At 49.0% G+C, this 24,027-nt stretch overlaps 1 protein-coding gene across 1 annotated transcript in view; it reads right to left on the reverse strand.

Moving 5' to 3' along the window:
- DOCK5 (dedicator of cytokinesis 5) overlaps positions 1-24,027 on the reverse strand; it is a 581,227-nt gene that overhangs the window by 394,677 nt on the left and 162,523 nt on the right. Inside the window, exons 10-11 of the mRNA XM_086942489.1 lie at positions 10,877-10,949; positions 2,345-2,448 (exon numbers count right to left, since the gene is read on the reverse strand). Coding sequence (XP_086798615.1) covers positions 2,345-2,448; positions 10,877-10,949 — 177 coding nt within the window. The remainder of the gene's footprint in view (positions 1-2,344; positions 2,449-10,876; positions 10,950-24,027) is intronic.

The following is a 24,027-nucleotide window of genomic DNA, read 5'->3' on the forward strand; positions in this document are numbered from 1 at the left end:
CTTCAAGGCTCTTCTAAACCTGGCTAAGTTCTTTTCTGAACGCAGAGTGGTGGGCAAACTGTTCCATTGCTTAGGGGCTTGATAGGAGAAAGATCTACCGCCCTAACGGGCTCTTTTTATTCTGGGAATTGAATTAAGTCAAGGAAGCCAGATCTAAGTGCGCGCGCGGGCACGTAACGGAAGAGAAGGCCGGAGAGCTGCTTGGAGTAGTTTCCGTAAAGAGATTTATGAACCAAGCACATGGCTTTGAATTGAATTCTACGCCTAAATCGGGAGCCAATGAAGTTCCCGAATGGCTTTAGAGATGGGATGTCTTTTGGGAAGGTCGAGCAGGACTCTGGCCGCTGTGTTCTGGATTGACTGGAGCCGGGCGAGCTGTCTTTCGCCGGCTCCTATGTACAGGGCGTTACAATAGTCCACCCTGGACATAACCAGAGCTCCCACCACAGTTGTCCTGAGGGTGAGAGGTAAGTAAGGTAACATTTTCCTGAGGATTTTTTATGTAAAAAAACACGCCGAAGTGACCTGGCTGATTTGAGCTGTACAGGAGAGATCTTTATCCATTATGAAACCTAAATTTCTGACCTTGTTTGCCGGAGCTGGGCAGCTGCCTGCCTTTGGGGGCCACCATAGGTGGCTCCAGATGGATGATTTTTGGCCGAACTCAATCACCTCGGTTTTCTCGGTGTTGAGCTTTAAGAAATGAACATTCATCCAATTCATTACATTTGACAGACAGTTCCTGAAACTGGCTGCAGTGACTTCCACCGACTGCGCGAGTGAGACAATCAGTTGTGTATCATCGGCATATGATACCAGGTGCAGGCCATGGGATTTTATCAGTGCGGCAAGGGGAGTGACAAAGATTGAAAAGTGTGGGTGAGAGGGCTGATCCCTGAGGGACACCACATGGGAGCCCCAGTGGATCTGGTGAGTGCAGGCATTTAGGAAGGACGCAAGCAAAGCTAGGGCCGTCTTCGTGATGCCCAGCATCCGCAACCTATTTACAAGGACCTCATGGTTAACAGTGTCAAACGCTGCTGTTAGATCCAATAGGATTAACGCGGCTCTTCCCCCATCATCCATGGTCCTGCGAATATCTTCAGTAGCTATGATCAGAGCAGATTTGGTGTAATGATTGGCCCTAAAGCCGTGTTGTGTAGGGTCCAGTAGGTGGTTATTGTCTAAGTGTTTTGTAAGCTCCTGATTCATAGCGCTCTCCAGCATTTTAGCTGGAAGGGGCAGGCACGAAATTGGCCGGTAGTGTTTAGGTTCCATCGGGTCCAATGACTCCTTTTTAAGGATGGGCCTGATGCAAGCTTTCCTCCAGCTACTGGGGAAAAGTCTGGAACTTAAGACGATGTTAAGAAGCGGGGTAAGAGCCTGACTAATTGTTTCCGGGACCGCATGTAGTATATAAGGGGGACAGGGATCCATTGGGGATCCAGATTTAGTCTGTAGAAGCAGGGTGGTAACCTGAGTGTCGTTTAGCGGCGAGAATTGGGAAAGTTCAGAGATAACAGATGGCTGGTCTGTTGTGTGGCAGGTTTCCCCACTACCGGGTGATGAACGAAGGTCGTCAGACTGCTTGGACCTTTTGCTGGAAAAATTGGGCTAAGTTCTCCACAAAGTGCTGATCCGGCATGAATATTATATCCCTGGGGCTTTTGGCTAAGTAAGCAACCGTCTTAAACAGTTCTTTTGGGGAGTTTGAGGATTCAATGATTTTCTTTGAGTAGAAGGCCGCCTTAGCTTGTTCAATCTTAAGCTTGTATTCTTGTAGGACTGCTGTGTACTCCTTTCTGGTCTGGTTATAAGCTTGTAACCCTCTAATTGATGTTTGTATGTAAAATTCTGTGTATTTTGATGATTTTTTTTCAATTATTGTTAAGAACAGATTTTAGAATGATTTCAAAGATACTTTTTATATTGTATTGATTGTTTTTGTATGTTTTAAATGCTTTTATGGTAAAATGCTGAATAAAGATTGTATAGATGTTGACACTCAGCTGATTATGCACTGCTGGGTACAATATTTTTCTTTCCGATAGATTACCTGTTTATGTATTTAGGGCCCATAGGATCCATACCTGGGCACAAGTTCACAGCGCTGTAGATGTCAATGGTGAGAGTTTAACTCACTGAGCCATCTTATAGAGCTTGATGCAACAGTTTTGAGATTTCTAACTGTTGCATGAAAGCGGTGTTACCATTAATTATTCTAATGACACTCAATTTATGAACCTCCGAAGGAAGAAAGGATTATTTGACCTTGCCAGTCTTCGAGCTTGTAACCATCAAAAGAGCCACCTTGCTGGTAAATTGTGAGTTTTGCTTCACTCACCTTATATATGATTAAATCATGCTTGCCATCCTGAAGCGTTGTCCCATTTGCATTCATCAGCTTGACAAAGGCCATCCCAAAAGGTTTTTCTGATCTATCTCTTGCTACGAAGAAAGGAAAATATAGAAACAAAGGAAGTGAACTGGGATCTAGCATCTGGAAAGCAAACTGGTATAATCCTTCAGTCAACTTCGACTATCAAGTGCAAGATCCTATCTCACATTTCCAACATTTAATCGTATGATTACAGCTACCATTTTAATAAAGTCCACATAACAGTGAAGGCTAAACTTATATCACATATGATGCTGAAGCATAGAAAAATCATAGCTCTTTAATGAAAGCTACTCTAGTACGGAAGTGGTAATTCAGTTACCATTCTAATCATTCAGAGATTACCGGGGCAAAGCAGCTACAATAGATTACTACCAACACAACTAAACTAGCACAGGCTTTCTGGAAATATCTGATTTACAAAATGAAGCAAAGTATGAAGAATTAGTAAATTACATCTTTAAGGGCATTTAACATTTGTAAATTCACTTTACTGCGTAAAGAGAAAAATTGGTCTATGATGCCCAAATCACAAGACATAACGGTTTGATATACCCTAAGCTAATAAAAAGCTCCGCAAAGAGCTGTACCACTCCAGCCTTTGAATGTTATTCTTTTGTTTTTTTTTCATTTGACGGCTCCATTTATTCTTATTATTACAACTGCTCATATGGTATTTAGATTTGTGACTTGTTTGGCAATACAATTATTACTGATACATGTTAGGAAGGTTCTGTTACACGAGGAATTCTTTTGGTAGTATTTTTAAGATAATGTTTGTAGAGTTTTTGTACATAAGACAGAGGTATCACCATTGTTATACAATGTACAAAATAAATGTATTTTAATATATTCTTAAGTTCTGCATTTATGTTTTGCAGATATAGATTGTGGCTCCTGAAGAAGGCGTTTGTCAGTACGCCGAAACGCGCGTCGAAATTATTGATTTGCCACGCTTTTTGCTAATTTTTAAATGTCTGTGTTGAATATTGATGTTTATGTTTTTTAGGTATTGTTTTATTGAAGAACTTTGATGTTGTCTTATATTAATTTTTGATTGCATAATTATGTATTGTCAGATTTGTTTTTATATTTGAATTTCTATTAAAGTGATATATGAACCTTTTTTAACTTTTTTGTTAAGAATTCCTTTATTGTAACTACCTCTATTCTATATGGTTTGATGTTATGCACATATTCCATTTATTCTCAAAACAGACAATAAATATGTATATAGGCAAAAAGACAGCCAACAAAGAAATACGAGTAAATACAGACAAAAATGTTAATAAAATAAATACCATCAAACTGGGAGCCCTAGGTATAATCCACTGGCAGCTGTTAGCGACCCCTGCTTCTGTCTGAAAATACTCATTTTAGATGCTCTTTTTGCATACCTGTTAAAAGTTCAATTTCTCTTAGAATCTCCAGCATAATTGGCCATTATGTTTATTGTGTATTATTTACAATGTCATGTTGCCTTTAGGTATCTAACCACTGCCACCTCTAGATTAACCCTTTTTTTTAAACTTTATTTTCAGTTTCTTAGTTTCAACAGTTACAAAAGGAAAATCCCCCCAGAAGGCATTATAACAACACATGTATACAACTTGACAATCTCATTATGGCACTTTTGGTTATAGGCTTCACCTGAATATACTTGGACCCATGAAGAATAACAGAATAACAGACAAATAAATAGATAGCATCGTGAGGAAAGAACCAGGGCTCGCACCACGCCCTATGATAAATAGACCTTAGGAAACCCCCCCAGCCTCTCCATCAGAACCCGATCCCTGCGGCGAGAATAATTCGCCACTTGTCCCTTCAGAGTCGCTTTGGGAAGACTGCCCTCTCTCTGCCAATCCCGAAATACACATGGCTCGCCAGGCAAGTAGGTCTTCCTGTAGTTTCTCATGCCTCCTGGTGCTCCGCATATGCGTTTCTTCGGCTAATGACCATTCTCTCACATCTCTAAGCCATGTGGGTATCTTTGGGGCCCTCTGTCCCATCCAAGTAATCGCTACCCTGCGCCTGGCAAGCAACAACATCAGTTGCAGCAATCTATAGGAAAGTTTCCGTTTCCTAGGCCTAGGGACCAATGCCAGTAGGCAATGCAAGGGTTTCAGTGCGATCCGGAGGCCTGTAGTGGCAACTATGTGATCTACCACGCTCACCCAAAAGCTCTTAATTAACGGACAGTTCCAAGCTAAATGTAGGAAGCCCGCCCACTCTGCACTACATCTGGGGCAGCTGTCCCCCCCTGTCTTCAGATAAACGCCTCAACGAGATCGGGGTGAGGTAGATGCGGTATAGGAAGTTAAAGTGCATCAATTTAAAGCGTGCATTGCATGAGACCTTGCGCGTAAGAGCCCTTATTCGCTTGCGCTGCCCCTGTTCCAGCGCCTCGCCCAGATCAGCTACCCAGGCCAGTGGCACCGGTGGGGTGGAGTCTTGTTTCATAGCTGCATATAGCAAGGAGATTAGTCTGCGCCCCCTGCCGCAGGACGGAAGAACATGTAAGGTGTGAGTCATTGGGGGTGCATCCGGACACAGAGGCCAGATCGTCCGCACCACATTGCGCAGGCCCGGATAGTGCAGATACTGTCCTCTGCCGAGGCCAAAGGTCTCTTCCGCCGGTTCATACGTCAAAAAGGTCTCAGTAGGGTATAGATCGGCCAAAACCTCACAGCCCCCCTCCCGCCAGTCATGGAAGGACCAATGTTGTTCCATTGCTACTAGGGGGGGCCAGTATCCACACCAGGAGTTCTCTATGGAAGGGTGCTTTTCGCAGGACCCTCTCTACAAATCGTTGCCAAACGCCCGTTGTGTGCCGCAAATGTTCGTTTGCCCCCTTCCCTGCATCAATGCAACCCGTAACTCCTGCACTGTCGCTCTGCCTGCCAAGAGTCGTGTCTCCCAAACATCCGCGTCCGCGAACCATCTGGCCGCGGGTTGCAGCTGCGCCGCGTAATAATATAAGTCAAAGCGCGGGGCCTCTAGACCTCCCTCCTCGTAGGAGCGCACGACAGTATGAAGAGCTACTCTACTGCGCCGGCCCGCCCAAAGCAGGGATGTAAGTAGCATGTTCAGGGTACGAAAGACCCTAGGGTGAAGAGGACACAGCGTATTTTGGAGGACGTATAGCGTCCTGGGCAGCATTACCATCTTGGCGACGGCCAGCCGACCCATTAAAGATAGCAGCAGGGTATTCCAAAAGGACACAGTTTGCTGCAGGGACTAAATCACCCAATCAATATTCCGGGCCAGCAATTGTGCCTCTGTTGAGGCCACTTGGATACCGAGATAACGGAAGCCCTCCTGTTTCCAGCGCAGCCCTAGCTCCGGCAAGTCCTCCAGGGGCCCTGACTCAAGACCCGACAGAGGGTAGATCAGAGACTTGTGCGGTTGAGCCTTAGTCCTGACGCCTCGCCGAACCGATCCAGGTGGAACAACAATATCTGAAGCGCCTCCCTCAGATTTTTCAAATAAAAGAAGGCGTCGTCTGCATATAGAGAGATAACATTGCATGTGTCTCCCACCGGAATGCCCAATTGTGACATCTCAGTGCGGACCCGAACAGCAAAGGGCTCTATGGCCAGGGCAAAGAGGAGTGGCGAGAGGGGACACCCCTGTCGTGTACCCTGCCCCAGCAGCCACTCCTCCGAACGCGCAGCTCCAAGTCGTACCCTTGCACGAGGGGACTTATACAGGATGCAAATCCATTGCCAAAAGTTGGGGCCCAAGCCCATCACTCGGAGGACCTCCTGCAGATAGCCCCAATCAACCGTATCAAACGCTTTAGCGAGGTCGATGGATACCAGAACCATCTGTTCCTCACTACCCAGTACCTTGTGTTTAATGTGATTCAAGCGCCGTAGGTTCATGGCTGTGTTGAGCTAAGGTGGGCCATGTACAGCGCCAGGCGGGTGGCCAGTAGCTTGGTAAAGATCTTCAAGTCAGTATTAATCATAGTGATCGCAGCAGGCGGCCCAGAGCTGTACGCACCTTCCCCAGCGTGAGGGCCTCATCCAGTTCCTCTCGAGCCGCTTCAGGAAGGGTCTGCAGTGTCAGGTAGATAAGAGGCCTGGCTTGGTCCCGCAGGGCTTCAATACGCTCCGGGGCCTGCTCCTTCCGAAGGATTCAAGCCAAAAGCCGCCCTGACTTGTCGCCCTCCCTGTGAAGGCGCTGCCTATATTGGCCTAGGGTATATTTGTCGAGAATGTCATGTACCCGAGCGGTCTGCTCCTCCTCCCGCTGCAGGGCGTCAGGGGACGTCGAGGTTTGGACATTTAAAAGAATATCTTCCGCCTTCCGGAGGTCTTGGTGGAGCTGTTTTCAAACCCCATAGGTGAGACCCATGCAGGCTCCCCTCACCACTGCCTTCAGTGCCTCCCACCTGGTGGCCAGGGAAAGTTCCCCCTCCTCCCAGTTAAGGTCCACGTAGTCCCCGAGAGCTGTTTCCACATGGGCCCTCCTCACCTGCTCCTGAAGGATATAAACCGAGGACGGGAAACCGGGGCTCCCCATTGTACCATGCACGCGACCAGAGAATGATCAGATAAGAAACGAGCCTGGTGGGTAACCTCAAGGGGCATATTAGGCTCTGCGTTCGCCACCAAGACCCTATCTAGGCGACTGTGCGTGTTATGGGTAGGGGAAAAAAAAGTATAGACCTTCTGTGTCGGGTTTCTCTGGCGCCAAACATCAACAGCTCCTATATTCTCCATGACCTCCCTAAGCTGTGCAGTCATACGGGGCTTTGTGCCCTCTCGGGTGGAGACCTATCCAGAACAGGATCAAGAACACAATTAAAATCCCGAACCAAAGGGCTGGCGCCCCGAGAACATGAATCAGGACGTCCTGAAGGGTTTGGAAAAAGTCAGGTTATCCATGTTGGGTGCATATGTGTTAAGTAGAATGACGACCCTCCCATCCAGTTTCACCCGAAGAAGCAGGTATCTGCCGTGGATGTCCACCTCCACATATTGGATAGCAAACGGGAACCCGGGTGCCACCCAAATCAGTACCCCTCTAGCATACGTGGAACATGATGGTGGAATACTTGACCCCGCCACTTTTCTCTTAATTAAGTGCTCCCTCATCTGCCAGGTGGGTCTCCTGGAGGCATGCAATGAAGACCCCATGTCTACGAAGGAAAGAAGGGACCCTATATCTTTTAGTGCATGTTCCCAGCCCCCTCACTTTCCAGCTCATAAACTTATACCCCATGCCTGACGATGTGGCCAACCCCGCCTTAGTGCCCTACCCATGGTGTCACTCCAACCCTGTGCCCGAAATGTAATACATACGATGCCTGAAACATTCCCCTTCAACAACCCTTTCCAAACCCCGCCGACCCCAATATGCTTGCAACAACAAAACTTGCCAATATGCCCTTCTCCTGCTGGTGCCAGGACGTGCACAGCCACCCCATTCACCCAACAGGGCTAAACCCTACAAAAGATAAAAAAGGAAAACTCCCTTCCCCCCACCCAGCTCCCTGCAAGGCCAGCTATTACAGCATTAATACAGGGCTTGGGCCGTCACAGTTAAAAATCACACAATTTGTCCGACTCTCAGCTCCCTGACGGGCAGCTATGTTCCCCTATGTAATAACCTGAGTGTAGTCTCCCTCCTGGGAGAGGGCCCAGTTAGGCCGGCCACCAGACCCGGTGTCAAACAAACAATACAGGATCATACCCGCCCCTCAAGACGGGGCCGCCGAGGAAAGCAACTGAACCCTCGCTGTCTCAGGAATCGTAGTACTGGTAGGTGAAATAATATCTGTGGTGGGTTGCAGGGTGTCTGGGACCAGTACTTCTCCCGGAGGGGGAGTCTTTGATGTTGCTGGCAAGCCTTCAGACTCCATTGGTTCTAGGCGGAGGGCCCCATCATCCCCCACCGTGACGCGCCGCCTCTCCTTGCTGTCAACCGCGACTGAGCGACGTCTTCGTCTGCTAGTGCGCCTCCTCATTGGTCGTGTCCCCCAAGTACTTCGGGTTCCCCCCGTTCGCCTGGGGGGAGGGCATCCCCCCAGATATCTAGCCACTCCCACACTTCTTCCGGGGCTTAAAAAAAGTGCGCATTTCCCTGGGATAGAACCTTAAGCTTAGCCGGGTAGAGCAGCATATACTGTAGCTACAACTCCTGGAGCTTCTGTTTAACTGCCAGGAAGGACTTCCGCTGCTACTGCACCTGTTTGGTGTAATCCGGATAGATGGAGACCCTTGCATTTTCAAAGGTGAGATCTGGAGTCTCCCTCGCCGCTCTCAAGATGCAGTCCCTATACCGATAATTGAGGATCTTGACAATGAGGGCCCGTGGAGGAGCTCCGGGCCTCGGCAATGGAACCAACACTCAATGGCTACGATCAATCCCAAAGACCTCCGACAGACCCGCGGGGAATGGTGTAGTACGAATCCAGTGCTCCAGAAAGCGCTCCGTGTTTGTCCGCCTCCGCCCGTTCCGGAATACCGAGAACCCTGGTGTTACTGCGGCGTGCTCTCCCTTCCGCATCTTCTGCCCTCCGCTCCAGTGACCCCGTCGTGGCAGTAAGTTGTGAGACGCCACCTCTCCTTGCAGCTGGACGATATTCCCCTCCGCATCAGAAACCTTATCTGCCACCTTTCGCAGATCTGTCCGTAGTAAGTTCACATCTATGGACATCGTTTCGATTTGTCGCTCCAGGGCAGAATGGGACCCCTGGATCGCCTTCAGCAACTCCGCCCGGGAGGGTTCGTCAGGAGTCTCAGCCCCCTCGTCTTGCCCCGACTGGCGCGTGATCCTCTGCGAGGGGTGTCGCTGAGTGGTGTATTGCGTTATGGTGTTTGGCTGCGAGGCACGGGGCATCCTATCCTTACGCATTGCAGACATCAAATGGAGCCACCTCAGGGCTTCTAGATGGCGAAGAAGTCTCTAACAGTTTCACACAAAGGCCTGCGTGGATGTAGGTGATTCACGGCCTACACCCCGTCGCAGTCCCCCACAATGTCCGCACCAACTCACCGCAGTATCATTCCCATACGTCACGGTCTATGCAGGTTATGCCGTCGGTGCCGGAGCACAATGTCGAAACCTTGATTGGGTCCAGTCCCAGCGCAATCGTGGTGGACCTTGCAGATGAATGGGGGCCGCGTCCACCCCCCAGGCAGGCCAGGTCCGTCCGCTAGCCCCAGGTGCCTCGTGTTCACACGCTGCAACCCGGCTCCAGTCCTAGGACTCCCCAAAGACGGCCTCAGGCCCAGCTCCACTAGTCATGGCAGGCCCAGTCCTTCAGTGTGTCGGTTGGCCGGAGGCCCAGCGGAAGCCCCCGGCGGTCCACAGATGGCAGCGGGTGCCCCCGCCATCTCTCCAGCCCTCCCGGGCCGTCCACACGGGGCGCCCAGGTCTTGGGACGCCCCCCGCCTCGGCAGCAAAGGCCCAGCTTCAGCCCAGGCCATCTGCAGAGACGATCTCCGGTAGGCCCCAGCAGCACACGCAGGATTCCCAGTCCTCCAGAGGCTCCCGATGACAAAGGATACCTCCAGTGCTCGTCAATGGCTCCTCAGGGTCAGCGCAGGAGGGCTGGGAGCGCCCCCACCACCACCACGCAGGCCTCACCGTCCGCGGCGCCTGAGCCCTTCGCCAGGCCCTGATATAGCTGCAGAGCTCCGGCTCACACAGGACGGCCGATGGCAGCGGGCGCCTCCCAAACCAGATCGTCACTCCAAGGGGTAGGCCCGCGCGGTTGCAGCAGCACGAGCCGCTCCCCCCCACTCCAGCGCAGGATGGCGCTGCGATTACTCCGGGTTCCCCATGCGGTGTCCGGCCAGTCCACAGGGGATCCCCTCCACGCTGGGGCCCCGGATGGCAGTGGGACCCTCTCCTGTGGCGATGTTCCCCTCAACTCGGGGGCCCGATGTTTGTAGGCGCTCAGATTGCGGGCCGCCTCAGTCACGCGAAGGTAGGCCGCAGACCCCGGCCTTGCGTGATTCCGGCCCCGCCTCCACTCAGCCCGGGCCGTCGCCTCTGCTTTCCGTCCAGCAGGCAGTCACAATTTTCATCAGGATGTGCCCCTAGGTACTCGGACTCGTGGACCCCGTTTTCTCTGACCGAGGACCCTGGGAAGGATATTTAATCAGGATTTCTGTGCCGGCCTGCCGGGAGCCGAAGGAGCTTACGTCCTGTCGGCCATGCTGCTTGGCCACGTCCCCTTGAATGTTATTCTTAACTGTGCCACAGAGAGTAGTGTATCAACAAATTTACAGAGAAATGCAAAAAAAATTGTAGGACCCGCAAGAAGAGCCTGTTTTCACACAAGGTATGTCGGCATCCTCTCGTGTAAAAAGAGGAAGTTGTTATAAGAAAGACTTCAGGCACAAAATGTGCCATTCGGGGTAAAGGTACCACTTCAGTTAGTGACTTTGGCCAGCACATTGTGTGACAGCCCAGTATGCTAAAAATACAACGAAATATTTCCATTAAATGTGTACTTACATTCTTGAGATGAACGGTGTCGAAAGGTAAACCTCAAGTGACAGCGACTGACGTCTTCTATTGCAATAGACACCTATGTAACAATAAGAACAGTAGTTCTATCAAGGGAAAGGATGTAACAACTAGTTTATTGTACTAGAAACTATCCCCAGAGCTGAATCCTTAAATCCACCATAAAGGTCCTCCAACTGTAAGCCTCTCATCAATACCAGAGTGCACATTGCGCCGACATCAATAAACTACTAAGCGTGATATCCCCCGAATCCACTAATAATGAGAGGAAGAAAAGGGAAAAGACTATACAGGATTACAACTTTAGGACATTTAATCTGTTACAAAACAATTATTGTTGTATGCACAATAAAATATAGTGGCATTATTACAATGATACACACTAAATTATACAATTCCGTAATGAACGTTTAATTATGAAATATAAAGCTGTGTTGATCGCTAAACTACAACTAAAATATACAGTATGTATTTTCAGCATGAGCATGGTTACAGCATGCCTTTAAGTTGCCTGCAATCAGCCCGAAAGTGGCTACTGAAAAACTCTTCTTCATTCAGCAACCAAGAACCCCAGTGAAGAATATATTCCATGGAATGCACTGGAGCCATTTTCTTTATAAGTTCAAGTTCAAGAATTTGTATAGCGCACTACTCACCCAGAGGGTCTCAAGGCGCTTGAGGGGGGGGGGGGGGGGGAGGGGGGGGGCATTGTGTGAAAATCAGGGAATTCCTTTTACCTTATAAAGATCCACGGAACGAGGCCAAATATGTACAACAGCCATAGACTGGTGCACATTTTGCACCAACCTACAGCTGCTTTGGGAGGGGACTGTAAGGTCCTAAACTTCGGCTGCGGGCCTCCATATGGGCATGTCTCTCCACTAACAGACACTAAGAGGCCACCAAAACAATGCAATGTACAGGCAGCACCTCTAAATATCCTAGCTATGTGCCAGTGATCCATTGGACCCAGGCATTGAGATGGTCTTGGGATCCAATTGAAATTTGTGCATTCAGGGTTTGCATCTCTCTCACCGTGATATTCAGCCTCCAGGGGGAAGTTGTATTACAGAAAACCCTTGGTGAGGAAAACAAACATTTTAAAGGTGGATCTAACGCTTTAATTAGTCTTAGATATTGATAATACATTTCCTTACTTACTGTGTCACTAAAGGCAGGAACCAAACATATGCAAATCAGTGTTCCCCTACCCCAGTAGGGACAGTCCAGCGTGAACTACAGGCTCCACCACCGATGTATGGGAATAAAAGCCTAGACACGTTTCAGACTGCATAGCCCTTATCAGTGAGGTATTGCTTGAAAGAATGACACAAGGAGCTGGAGTGGAAACAGTCTAGCAGTTCAGGCTGGACTGATCCTAACAGAGTGAAGGAGAGACTAATTGCATATGGTTGGCTTCTCTCTATACTGGCCGTGTGAGTAAAAAAATGGACTGGAATGTGGCCCACAGTAATTACCAGTGGTTTCGAAAAATTCAAGAATTCTGCCCATCACTTTTTGTTTTTTCTCACTGAAATCTGCTAGTTGTGATGGGCATCTTCAGGCACGGGTCCCAGAGGTAACCACACACAGTACTCAAGTCACATTTATTAGTATCTCATGGTTTGTTATGTGACACAGGACAAAGGAGTGTATTCCCTGTACAAATAAATGAACATCATTAAGCTACAATAATGTTGAACATACTTAGTGCTAGAACAAATGTGAATGAGTGGTTGTGTGAACAACTCATCATTATCTTTGTGAATCTTCCACATTCTTTGCTGCTATTCAAACTGCAGATATTTCTAGCATCCGTAACAACTTCATTTGTTTTGAGCGCTATGCATTTCCTTAAGTGTACCCCTGCCTATCATAGGAGTGAGAACAAAGCACCAAGAAACAAGGCTCTCTCAAAAGAGAGATCAGAATATTTTTTTCAAAGCCTCTTAGGCAAGAGAAATCTTTCACACCCAGTGTACGTATGGGATTCGAAGCAGACTTACCATGTACTCAAATAGAGCGGAAACTCTAGGTTATTTTTTAACTGATAGGATGTTTTGGAGTCCTTTGTAAGTAAATGGATGGCTTGTTGGCATGCCTCTATTAATGTGTTTTAAAGCGACTCCAGATGCGTACATATACGGACAGGAGAGATAACAGTGGTTGGTCAACTCGGGTAGGATTTTAACAAGAAAATAATTCATGAGTTATTGGTCGAACCTCACTTTCTCCGGACTTTTCAATTTTCTTTATAAACAGATTTGATTGTTTTTTGCTTACATAATATAGTAAAATATGAGCAGCATGTTTTCATCAAACATCTTGACAGCATCTGCATCAACAAACAATCCCCCCAATTCATCCATCGGTCCTCCCTCAGTAGCGTTCATATGTCAATATATAGTTTAGCTGTGCCCCAATTGGAATCATTCTTTCACATCAAGTATGAGGTTGATTGCGATCGGAATCCGTGATCTCAAATCAGCTTTGCACCTTATCAGCAGCAGTGACCAGGCGCATGTGCATCACATTCATTTCAGACAGGGGCACTGAGAATTACCTGGGGAAGTTGCTGTTGATGAGAGATCCGGGCCTTTCATGCTGTGTACTAATACTTCCCACGCCTTAGCCATGTCCAAGGATCCACACTCCTGCCGAGCTTCTCGGAGCAGTACTGCACTCTCATATCCTGCCAATCTCTCAAGCTATCTGTGCCATATTTGCACCTGTGGCGCCCCAGTGCCTTCACAGTTCCTGGTAATTTCCCTGCTAGGATTAAGCCAAATCCTGGAATCTAGTCATAGGCTTGGGCTTAGTAATAAGCGGGAACCAGCCTAATACGCAGTGCCACAGCGAACTGGGTATCTCCTTTGATGAAATATGTGCAACATTATTCACAATTATACCCCATACTCTGAGAGCAACTGGCAACTCCACATCACATGTAGGAACTCCGCCCCCCTCTTCCTTACATCTTGGGCTTGCTGCCCCCACTGTGTGAAAGTGTATATTGAGTTTCCCGGGGGTGAAGTTTGCCCTATGTATTACATAGAAGTTGATTAATTTAAAATTAACTTTTTCGTGAAAATGTCCTATCCAGTATATTAGTCCAGTCACTGTAAGGTGTAGGGCTAGCTAGGCCTTCCTCCCATTGGGCCCGTAAGGAGTTAAGGGGTGTAAGTATATCTATGAGAGGGGAAGTGTCTTACAAAAATCTAAGCTCACTCTAAGTGCCCTGATCGCATTCCCCACATTGCCATCTAGCAAGTCAGCTGGGGCATGGTATATGTTTACTCCCTGGTAAAATAGGCATCTAGGTTCCCACTGAAGTAAGTCTAGTCGCACTGAGGAAGCCCAATTAGGATTCTTCAGAAACAAGCGCAACTTCTGCCAATTGACCTTCAGTCCAGATAAGAAGCTGAATTTCGCAAACATTCTACTTGTGCACCTCAGATCCGTGTACATATTCTTTAGGAATATTAAGAGGCTATCTGCGTATAGGGCAATGTGATAAGTCCGCCAGAGGCCTCTATTCCCTGGCAGCTGCGTTCCATCCTTGGAAGTGGCTCCAATGCAACACATTTCTGAATTCAAACTTCTAAATGTCTGGCAATCGGGGTTCAGACCAAATCACCGTACTGAAACCGCAATTCTTCACATAGTGGATTACGCTCTACTTGCTCTAGACCGCAATGAAACTTGTCTCCTATTACTGTTTGACCTTTCGTATGCATTCGACATGGTAAGCCATGTCAAAATACTAGACTGGCTGGAGGAAAGGATGAGATTATCCGGCTCAGTCCTAGATTGGTTTAGATCCTTCTTAGAGAACAGATAGCAAAGATTCATGGTGAAACAAGACTATCAGCATCATCCCAAAATCTTATTGGAGTACCACATGGATCAACATTATCCCCATCTCTATTAAATCTATATGTAGACCCTCTAACAGAAATGTTACAACAGGCAAACATCTCCAATCCACATGTATGCAGATGACACACAGCTATATATCCAGATCACATCGTTGGAAATCACCAGGAATTAAAGAGGATCATTCATTGGCTAACTAATAATCATCTCAAGCTTAACCCATATAAAACAGAATTCCTTCAGATTTCCTCTCAGAAAAGCTCAGCGAGGATAATGGAATGGACCAAGTTTGATCACTGCCATAAACTGTACTCTGAGTCTAGTGGACTCAACCAAGCCTCTTGGAATTACGCTAGATAAGAACCTGAATATGCAAACCCATATTAACACGGTGGCAAGAAAAACTGAAACCATCCATAGCTACATCAGACCTCAAAACGGCAGTCCACACATTAGTTATCTCGAGGATTGAGTACGGATGCACAACTTTATCAGGACCACCCAAGATCTCAACATCCCCGCAAATAGCTTGTCTCAATGCGACCCAAGACTTTTAACAGGCTCCAGAAAGTTTGACTACATCACCCCACATCTGAAAGGGCTTAATTGGCTACCTTACGAAGCAAGAATCCAACTAAAGACGCCATGTATCACACACAAAGCGATACATTTCAAAACCCCACTATACCTAGCCCAGAAAAGCACATTATCAGGAGGCAGCAGATTTTCTTAGGAGCAATGGAGATCTCATACTGAAACCTGCCCTCTTCTAAAAAAAGAGAACTTATGACAGAGCATTCTCTGGTGCTGCACCAAGAATTTATCACTCACCCCCCCCCAAACATTAGAAGAATCTCATCCACTTCAGTTTTCAAAAAAGAAGCTAAGATTTTTCTTATGAGCAAATTCCTCCCAAAGTCCTCCCATAATAACATCAGACCAGGAACTGTTAAGATACTCTCTAGATCACGTAATATGATAATACAAATCATCCTCCAGCAGTCGTTAGGACATGTATGTATGTAACTATCTGAGATATAGTGGCCAATGAGTACTCTAGCTGTGAGGTCTGTGTATAGTTAAGAAGTTCAGGTTAAAACACCCTGTCCCAGGTGGAGGCGCTCCATTGCAAGATAAAGAAAGCCCCACTTAAACTGTCAAAGGCATTCTTTATATCTACAAAAACAACAATTGATGGACAGAATGCAGAACAATGTCATACATTCACCCCAGTACAGAGACCTGGGCCTAAGTCCATCGTGTTTTTGCACTCCACACCACCCCAGTTCAGACATGGCCATATGCAAATCAGCCTTGACCCTGTGCCTCAAGGGAACAGTCCAGCCCGAACTGCCAAGCCATGTCTTTCCTGGCCCGGAATCAAGCATCCTAGGACCGGTTTCTGGCTATCAGCCGTCTTCAGCCAGGATAGCTTGACTCTTGGTGTGGAGAGCATGGGAGTCACTTCTGAGCATACCTGTCCCACTCGGGGTGACAAATGCAAAAACAACAATTGATGGACAGAATGCAGAACAATGTCATACATTCACCCCAGTACAGAGATCTGGGCCTAAATCCATCGTTTTTTTCAAGACTTATTTGCATATGGCCATGTCTGAACTGGGGTGGCTTGGTGAGCAAAATAACGAACAGTTTCTTACCTGTCGGTGTAGTTTTGCAGCTTGAAGATCTTTCTGGATTCACTATGCTGTGCATATTCCGTGGTCTTGTGGTTGGGTCCGGATTCGTAGTCTTTTCTTTGTTTTTTTTTTTTTTTTTGTAGCCCTTGTGGGCGTCGGCGTCACACCTCTTCGGGCGCATTTCCGGTGACGTCGGCATGCTTCCTGCGGAAGCTCCCACCCTTGGGCGCCATCTTCGGATTCTTTTTTCTGTGTTTCCTTCTTTTCCGAAGCAATGGCAATATTCTATTCAAGGTGATAATTTTTACCACATGTCCTTATATTCTGTTACTTCTTCTCCTCCTATCACCCCTTTTTTTTTTTTTTTTTGGCCACCTCCTCTCTCTCTCTAGCCTCATCTTTCTGGCGGAGCTGGGTGGGTTCGCTAGTGAATCCAGAAAGATCTTCAAGCTGCAAAACTACACCGACAGGTAAGAAACTATTCGTTTTGCAGCGTGAATCTTTCTGGATTCACTATGCTGTGCATAGATTTCGTAGCGGTTTCTCACTTCCGTGGTGGCTGGGTGGAAGATGAGCTCTGGTTTCTGAATATATGCTGGAGCACCCTTTGTCCGACTTGTGCTTCCTTGTTCATCTGAACATCCACGCAAAAGTGCTTCGTGAATGTGTGCACCGAAGCCCATGTTGCCGCCAGGCATATGTCTTGTATGGGTGTATTGGCCAGGAAGGCTATTGTAGCCCCCTTCTTCCTAGTGGAGTGGGCGCGTGCCCCCTCTGCCAGTTCTTCTCCTGCCCTTTTGTGGCAGAGTTGGATTGTTTGCGCGATCAATCGCGCAATAGTGTTCTTAGTGACTGCTTTGCCCATGTGACTGTTGGCGAACGACACAAAGAACTGTTTCGTTTTCCTGTGTCCTTTTGTCCTTTCGATGTAATGCATGACCGCCCTTCTGGCGTCCAGGGTATGCCGAGCTCGCTCTGCGCTAGTGGTTGGTTTTTGGAAAAAACTCGGTATCTGAATGGACTGGTTCATGTGGAACCTGGACACCACCTTCGGCATGAAATGTGGGTCGGTCCTCATCACCACCCTGTCATTGTGTATTTGTAAGTAGGGCTCCTGTAGCGTCAACGCTTGCAGTTCGCTCACTCTGCGTAAGGATGTAATTGCAACCAGGAAAGCAGTTTTCATAGTTAGCATCTTCAAAGAGGCCTTGTGAAGTGGCTCGAAGGGCTCCTTCATGCGTTCCGTCAGGACCACGTTTAAGTTCCATGCCGGTGGTGGCACCCGCTTGGGTGGTGCAATCCTTTTTGCTCCTTCGAGGAACCTCTTTACCACTTGTGATGTGAAGAAGCTTCTGCCCATCTCACCCCTTGTGTATGCCACTATAGCCGCCAGGTGAACTCTCAAGGAGGACGAGCTGAGCTTTTTGTCCAGCAAGTGTGTCAGGTACTTCAGTACCGTGGAGTCCCTCTTCATTTTATTGTGAAGTCTCTCCCTCCTGCACCACATCGTGAACCTTTTCCACTTTGCGACATAGCACTTCCTTGTGCTGGGCCTTCGTGCCTCCCGAAGAACCCTGAGGGTGCTCTCTGGCAGTTTTAAGTGTGCGAATTCGGTGTCCTCAGGAGCCATGCTACTAGGCTCATGCTCTCTGGTTCTGGGTGCAGGACCTCTCCGTTCTGCATGGAGAGTAGGTCCTTTCTCCTGCTGAATCGGTGGGGCGCACACTGCGCCATCTCCATGATCTGCGAGTACCAAGTCTGCCTCGCCCACTACGGCGCGACCAGTATCAGGGTCATGGTGCTCGCCCTGCACTAGCTCAGCACTCTGTGAATCAGCGGTATCGGGGGAAAAGCGTATGCAAATTTCCCGGACCAATCTATCCATAGGGCATTCCCAAGGGACCCTTCTTCGCGTTGTCTGGATGCGAAGTTTCGGCATTTCGCATTCTGGCGTGTTGCAAACAGGTCCACTGATGGTGTCCCCCACCTGTTGAACAGCCTCCTCGTCTCCGGAGCTTTGAGCTCCCACTCGTGGGATGCCGAGGTCTGTCTGCTCAGCCAGTCTGCTTGAATGTTCTCCTTGCCTGGTAGGTGTATGGCTATCAGGTCTATCTGGAGAGGGATGGCCCACCCCCATATCTCCTGTGCCAGCGTCGAAAGCGTTGTCGACTGTGTTCCACCCTGTTTGTTGATGTAGAACATCGCCGTGGTGTTGTCTGTCTGTAGCAACACCCTCTGCCTGTACAGTGTTGTCTGGAAGGCTTTCAGTGCCAGGAAGATTGTCTTTAATTCTAGGTAATTGATGTGTTTTGTTGCATCTGCTGGCGTCCACAGGCCCCTCACTTTGAGTTCCTCCATGTGAGCGCCCAATCCCTTCAGGGATGCGTCCGTGGTGATGGTCACTGTCGGAGTTGGGAGTGTAAGTGGCTGCCCCCTTGTTATGTTCTCCAGGGTCCACCATGCCATCTCCTTCTGCACTGCGTGCGTCACTACCACAAGATCCTCCCAACTGCCCGAAGCCTGTGACCATTGTTCCTGCAGCCATTCTTGCATGGGTCTCATGTGGAGCCGCACATTCGGCACTAGGTGGATGCATGATGCCATCATTCCCATGATCTTGCTCGCAGTCCTCACTGTCCGAGCTTGCCCCTTCCGGTATAGGCGAGTTTCCTTGACCAGTGCCCTTGCTCTCTTTTCGCTGGGGAAGACTTTGCCCTGTACGGTGTTGATCTGTGCCCCCAGGAAGATCTTTACTTGCTCCGGCTCCAATGATGATTTCTTCCAATGCACGGAGAACCCCAAGTGTATGAGTGTTCTCGTCACTGTATGCGCATGCTGCTTGCACTTGTGGTACGAGCTTGCTTTTACTAGCCAGTCGTCGAGGTAAGGGTATACGTGTATCCCCTGTCTTCGTAAGTGCGCTGCGACTGCCGCGAGGCACTTTGTGAATACCCTCGGTGCTGATTTTAGTCCGAAGGCCAGCGTTGTGAACTGGTAGTGGCCTCCTCCGATAGCGAACCTGAGCATATGCTTGTGTTTGTCGTTCATCGGTATGTGTAAGTAGGCGTCCTTGAGGTCTATTGTGACCATGAAGTCTCCGACCTGCAACTGTGGCAGCACCTCCTGCAAGGAGGTCATTTTGAACTTTTGTGTTTTTATGAATTTGTTGAGGAACCTCAGGTCTAGGATGGGTCTCATTTTGTCGTCGACCTTTGGTACTAGGAAGTAAGTTGAGTATATTCCCTTGTTCCTCTCCCTGAAGGGAACTCTTTCTATGGCCTTTTTTTGTAGAAGTTCTTGCACTTCTTCCTGAAGTCTCGCCAGCTGTTCTTTTGCTGGTGGCTTCCCCCTTGGTTTTCTGTTTGTTGGTTTTTTCTCCAACTCCAAGCAGTATCCGAATTGAATGATGTTTAGGATCCATTTGTCTGATGTTATTTCTCTCCATTCCTGGAGATAGAACTTTAATCTTCCTCCCACTGGTGTCATGTGGTCGTAGGTCATTAGATTTTCCAGACCCCTTTGTACGCGGTGCCCCCTGGGATCTTTTCTGTGGTCGGGCACCCGGGGGAGTGTGAAGTCACTTTGAGGTGGGCTGCTGGCCCCCTCTTCTATTCTGGCCACGTCCATTTCTCCCTCGAAAGGACTGACCCCTTGGTTGGTATTGCCAGGACTGCTTCTGGTGACCTTGCTGAGCCTGCGAGTCTGCCTGGTGCGTCTGCTGGAAGGCCTGGTGCGATGTACCTGGCTGGTTTCCACCTCTTCCGCCGGGCCTCCGTGCCGGGGTGCCTCTTCTGTTGCCTCTGAACTGCAAAGCCCCCATGGATCTTGCAGTCTCGTTATCCTTCTTGAGTTGGCATAGTTTGTCGTCAACCGTTGCTCCGAAAAGTGTTTCGCCGTTGAACGGTGTGTTCAGGATACTGTGTTGCACCTCGGGTTTGAACCCTGAGATCCTGAGCCAGGCGTGTCTCCTCTCCGTGACACCCATCATCATTAGCCTGCTGGCGGTGTCTGCTCCGTCCAGGGCCGTCTTAAGGCAAGAATTTGCCGCGTTCTTCCCTTCTTCTACCAATTTTTCGGCCTTCTGCTTGGCCTCTTGGGGTAGGTCCTTCACCAAGTGCCCCAGTCCCTCCATGATTTGGTACACGTGCCTGTTTAGCAGGGCGTTGGAATTAGCCATGCGCCAGTGGGTCGCGGCATTTCGCTCGATCCTTCTCCCCACCAGATCCATCCTCTTGCTCTCCTTATCCGGCAGTGGGCCCGAGGCAGTAGATACGCTCGCCCTCTTCCTAGCTGTGGCCGTGATAATGGAGTCAGCGGAGACCTCGCCTCGAATGTAGGCCGGGTCCTTCGAGGAGTGCTTGTATTTTTTCTCTGTTCTGAGAGTTACTGCCTTGCATGTAGCGGGCTCCTTGAACGCTTCCTTTCCCTGCGCCAAGACGCTCTCGAGCATTGGGAGGAACTGGCTTCTTGTTTGCGTTGGGAGCAAGGTCTCTAGCAGGAAGTCTGCTTTCTGCTTTTCCTCGTCGAGTTTCAACTTGAATGCAGTCGCGGCAGATTGTATCGCCGAGTTGTATGCCCCGATGTCGTCGGGCGGCGAGGGTCTCGAGGGGTACGAGTCGACCGCCTCCTCCGGGCTCTCGGTGTCGACGTCTAGGTAGTCCTCCTCACGTGGATCAGAGGTGACCGACTCGTCGTCCACTCTACTGCTCTCTTCGCCCTCGTAGCTGTAATCCTCGTAGGGATTCTCTCCAGCTTCCCGGTCGTCGACCATCTCGTCGCTAGGCACATGGTCGTTGACATGTTCCTCTTCCTCCTCGACCAGATCTAGCATGTCGTGCTTGGTCTTGTGTGGAATCGTGAACGCACTCATCTCGGCGGCGACCTCCTTCCTTCGCTGCAAGAGGCTCGCCATCTCGGCTTCCAGCCGGCGTCTCTTCCTTTCTACCTCGGCCGCGTTCTCGGCTTCGGAACGTTCGGCTCCTCTCTTCGGCGCCTGGCTCGGCGTCGAGATCTTCGGCGTCGACGGCTTGGACGTCGAACTGGATTTCGGGTCCCTGGACGTTGCCGAGGCTTTAGGGTCTTTCTCCCTCGACGTCGATCGGTCCTTTTCGGCGACGATCTTTGACGCTTTCTGCTGGTCAACAGCCTTCGGCGCCAGGGACTCCTTCTCTGAGGATCCGCCGGGCCTGCTTGTGGTCGCGGACGGCAGATGTCGCTGCGTCGGCGCCTTCGGGCTCTTGGCCTCGAGCTTTCGAGACTCAGGGTCTCTGGTGTTCTTATGGGACGTCGAGTGTCCTACCTTATCAGGTGTCTTCTTGTAATCGGTCTCTACGACCGTGTAGCCGTCGTCTTCTGCGGCAGCGTTGTCCTCCTCCTCTGAGGACATCCCCAGCTCGTACAGCGATGGTGTCGGGGATTTTCCTCCGAGGGCGGCATGTGCTACCCTCTGTCTCTTCCTCACTCGGAGGGTCTTCTGGGCGAAGACGGCGCAGGCGTTGCAGTCCTCGCTTCTGTGTTCTAATGGTAGGCAGAGGTTGCAAACAGGGTGCTGGTCTTTCTGTGCGTACTTGTGTCTGCAGTTCGGGCAGAACTTGAACGGCGTGTTGTCCATCCTCGTGCGTTCAGGCCTCACTGAGCGCGTGGACGTCGACGATCGTCGAAGTTCTCGAGGTTTTCACCTTCTCTCCTCTTCGTCAGTGTTCTGCGAAGTCTTCTCTGGTCTTCTTCTTCCAATATCTTCTCCAACTTCCACTCTTTTCAGTACTTTCTCCAAAAATGTCTGGAGCCCAAACGGGAACGATCCAGACCCGATGGCGCCCAAGGGTGGGAGCTTCCGCAGGCAGCATGCCGACGTCACCGGAAATGCGCCCGAAGAGGTGTGACGTCGACGCCCACAAGGGCTACAAAAAAAAACAAAGAAAAGACTACGAATCCGGACCCAACCACAAGACCGCAGAATATGCACAGCATAGTGAATCCAGAAAGATTCACGCTGCAAAACGATGGATTAAACCCAGATCTGTGGCTGGGGTTTAATGTTTTGCCATTGTGCAACATTCTGTCCATCATCTTGTTTGTTTTCTTTATATCTACAGCAAAGATTTCTGCTTCAGCACCATCATAAGTATCGGTCTCCAGAAGCATCAGGAGGCTCCACATATTGATCGAGTGGATCAGTCTTGCCATACGCGGGAGGAATCTAGGGGCTATGATGCAGCTACAGATTTTATGATCAGTGTTGAGCATTGATAATGGCCAATAGGATTTCATGACTAGTGCCGGTCTTCCTGGTATCAAAAGTGGCACTACCAGAGCCTCTCTAGTGGAGTTTGGAAAAAGGGCAGCACCTTTAGCTGCTCTGTACAATTCCATCAACCTAGAAGCCTTGTGATGTCTTCTCCCATCTCTTCTGCTTCCCCATGGTATGGTTTAAGAATTGGAAAAATCAAGGGAGCTATAAACTCCCTGATATTGTGATCTGCTTGCTTAGAGGTGCTTGTGTATAGGGTTGAGCAGTAAGCACAGAATAGCTAGTTCATTTCGGACTGCCTATACAACTTCGTGCCCTGGTCAGTTTGAATTTCCATAATGACCAATCCCAGCTTCGCAGGTTTAGCAAGTCAGGCCAAAAGTGAAACAATGAGGTCATGCTCTGCATGAGCCCGAGTCATGTACACCTTGCAGTTGAAAGAAATTACAGTTAGAAATACCAATACTGAACACCATTCATTCATCGTAAAAACGATCACACACCCGAATTGATATGATCTCTCTAAGGTTTTTCTGTGTGTAATTTCTAGATTTTAATCTTTTTCTCAATCAAATTAAAATTGATAGAACACCACTTTTTTGTTTTGGTACATAGAAAGCTTAACAAATAATGTACACTGAAATCACAAATTTTTGAATGACATGCAAAATATTTTGCAAGATACATTAGGGGGGAAGGAGCAGGTGGTCGAGAGACCCCTGCTTATCAGGTCCCCATCTGTAAAGTGGCCCGCAAGTACAGCACTGGGAATGTGAAGCAGTGCTATCTTCCTCTAGTGCCGTTATGGGTACAAAGACTAGGGCAGAAGGCCAGCCATTATGTCGAACAGCTGCTCAATAATTCTAAAGGCAGGTCACTCCCCTGGTAGGCTACTTGAGGCTCAGCAGGGGCGACTAAGAGAGGGGCTGCTCAGGCCCAGTCAGCAATGTCTCCTTGCACGTTTTCACTCAGTCCTCTGTTTTCACCGCTGTCTGCAGCTCCGGTGCCCTCCTCCCACGACCCTGATGTGAAGGGGAGTCACTTGTGATCTTCTCAGCTGGGGCATGCTTCCAGGAGCCTCAGCAACTATGATGGGCTCAGCAGTTAAGAAAGGGGAGGTCGGGGCCCAAGCAATATGTGCACTATCCTGTCTGCGAGGCCCATATGTCCTCCCTGGTGTGCCTTCTTAGCCCACCAAGAGCCAGGTCAGATCCATCAGCAAAGCAGAGGTGGTCCGGCAACTCCTCCCCAGTTTTCAGATTGCTCAAGGCCCAGGTGCCAGGCTGACGCAACATCCAGCAAAGCAGGGCCGGCTGCTTGAGCCCGCTGGCTCAGGCTCTGCGTACCACCACTTTGGTCCAGTGGGGGTCTTA

Source organism: Lissotriton vulgaris, chromosome 11, assembly GCF_964263255.1.
Source record: "Lissotriton vulgaris chromosome 11, aLisVul1.2, whole genome shotgun sequence".
NCBI classification, from domain to species: domain Eukaryota; kingdom Metazoa; phylum Chordata; class Amphibia; order Caudata; family Salamandridae; genus Lissotriton; species Lissotriton vulgaris.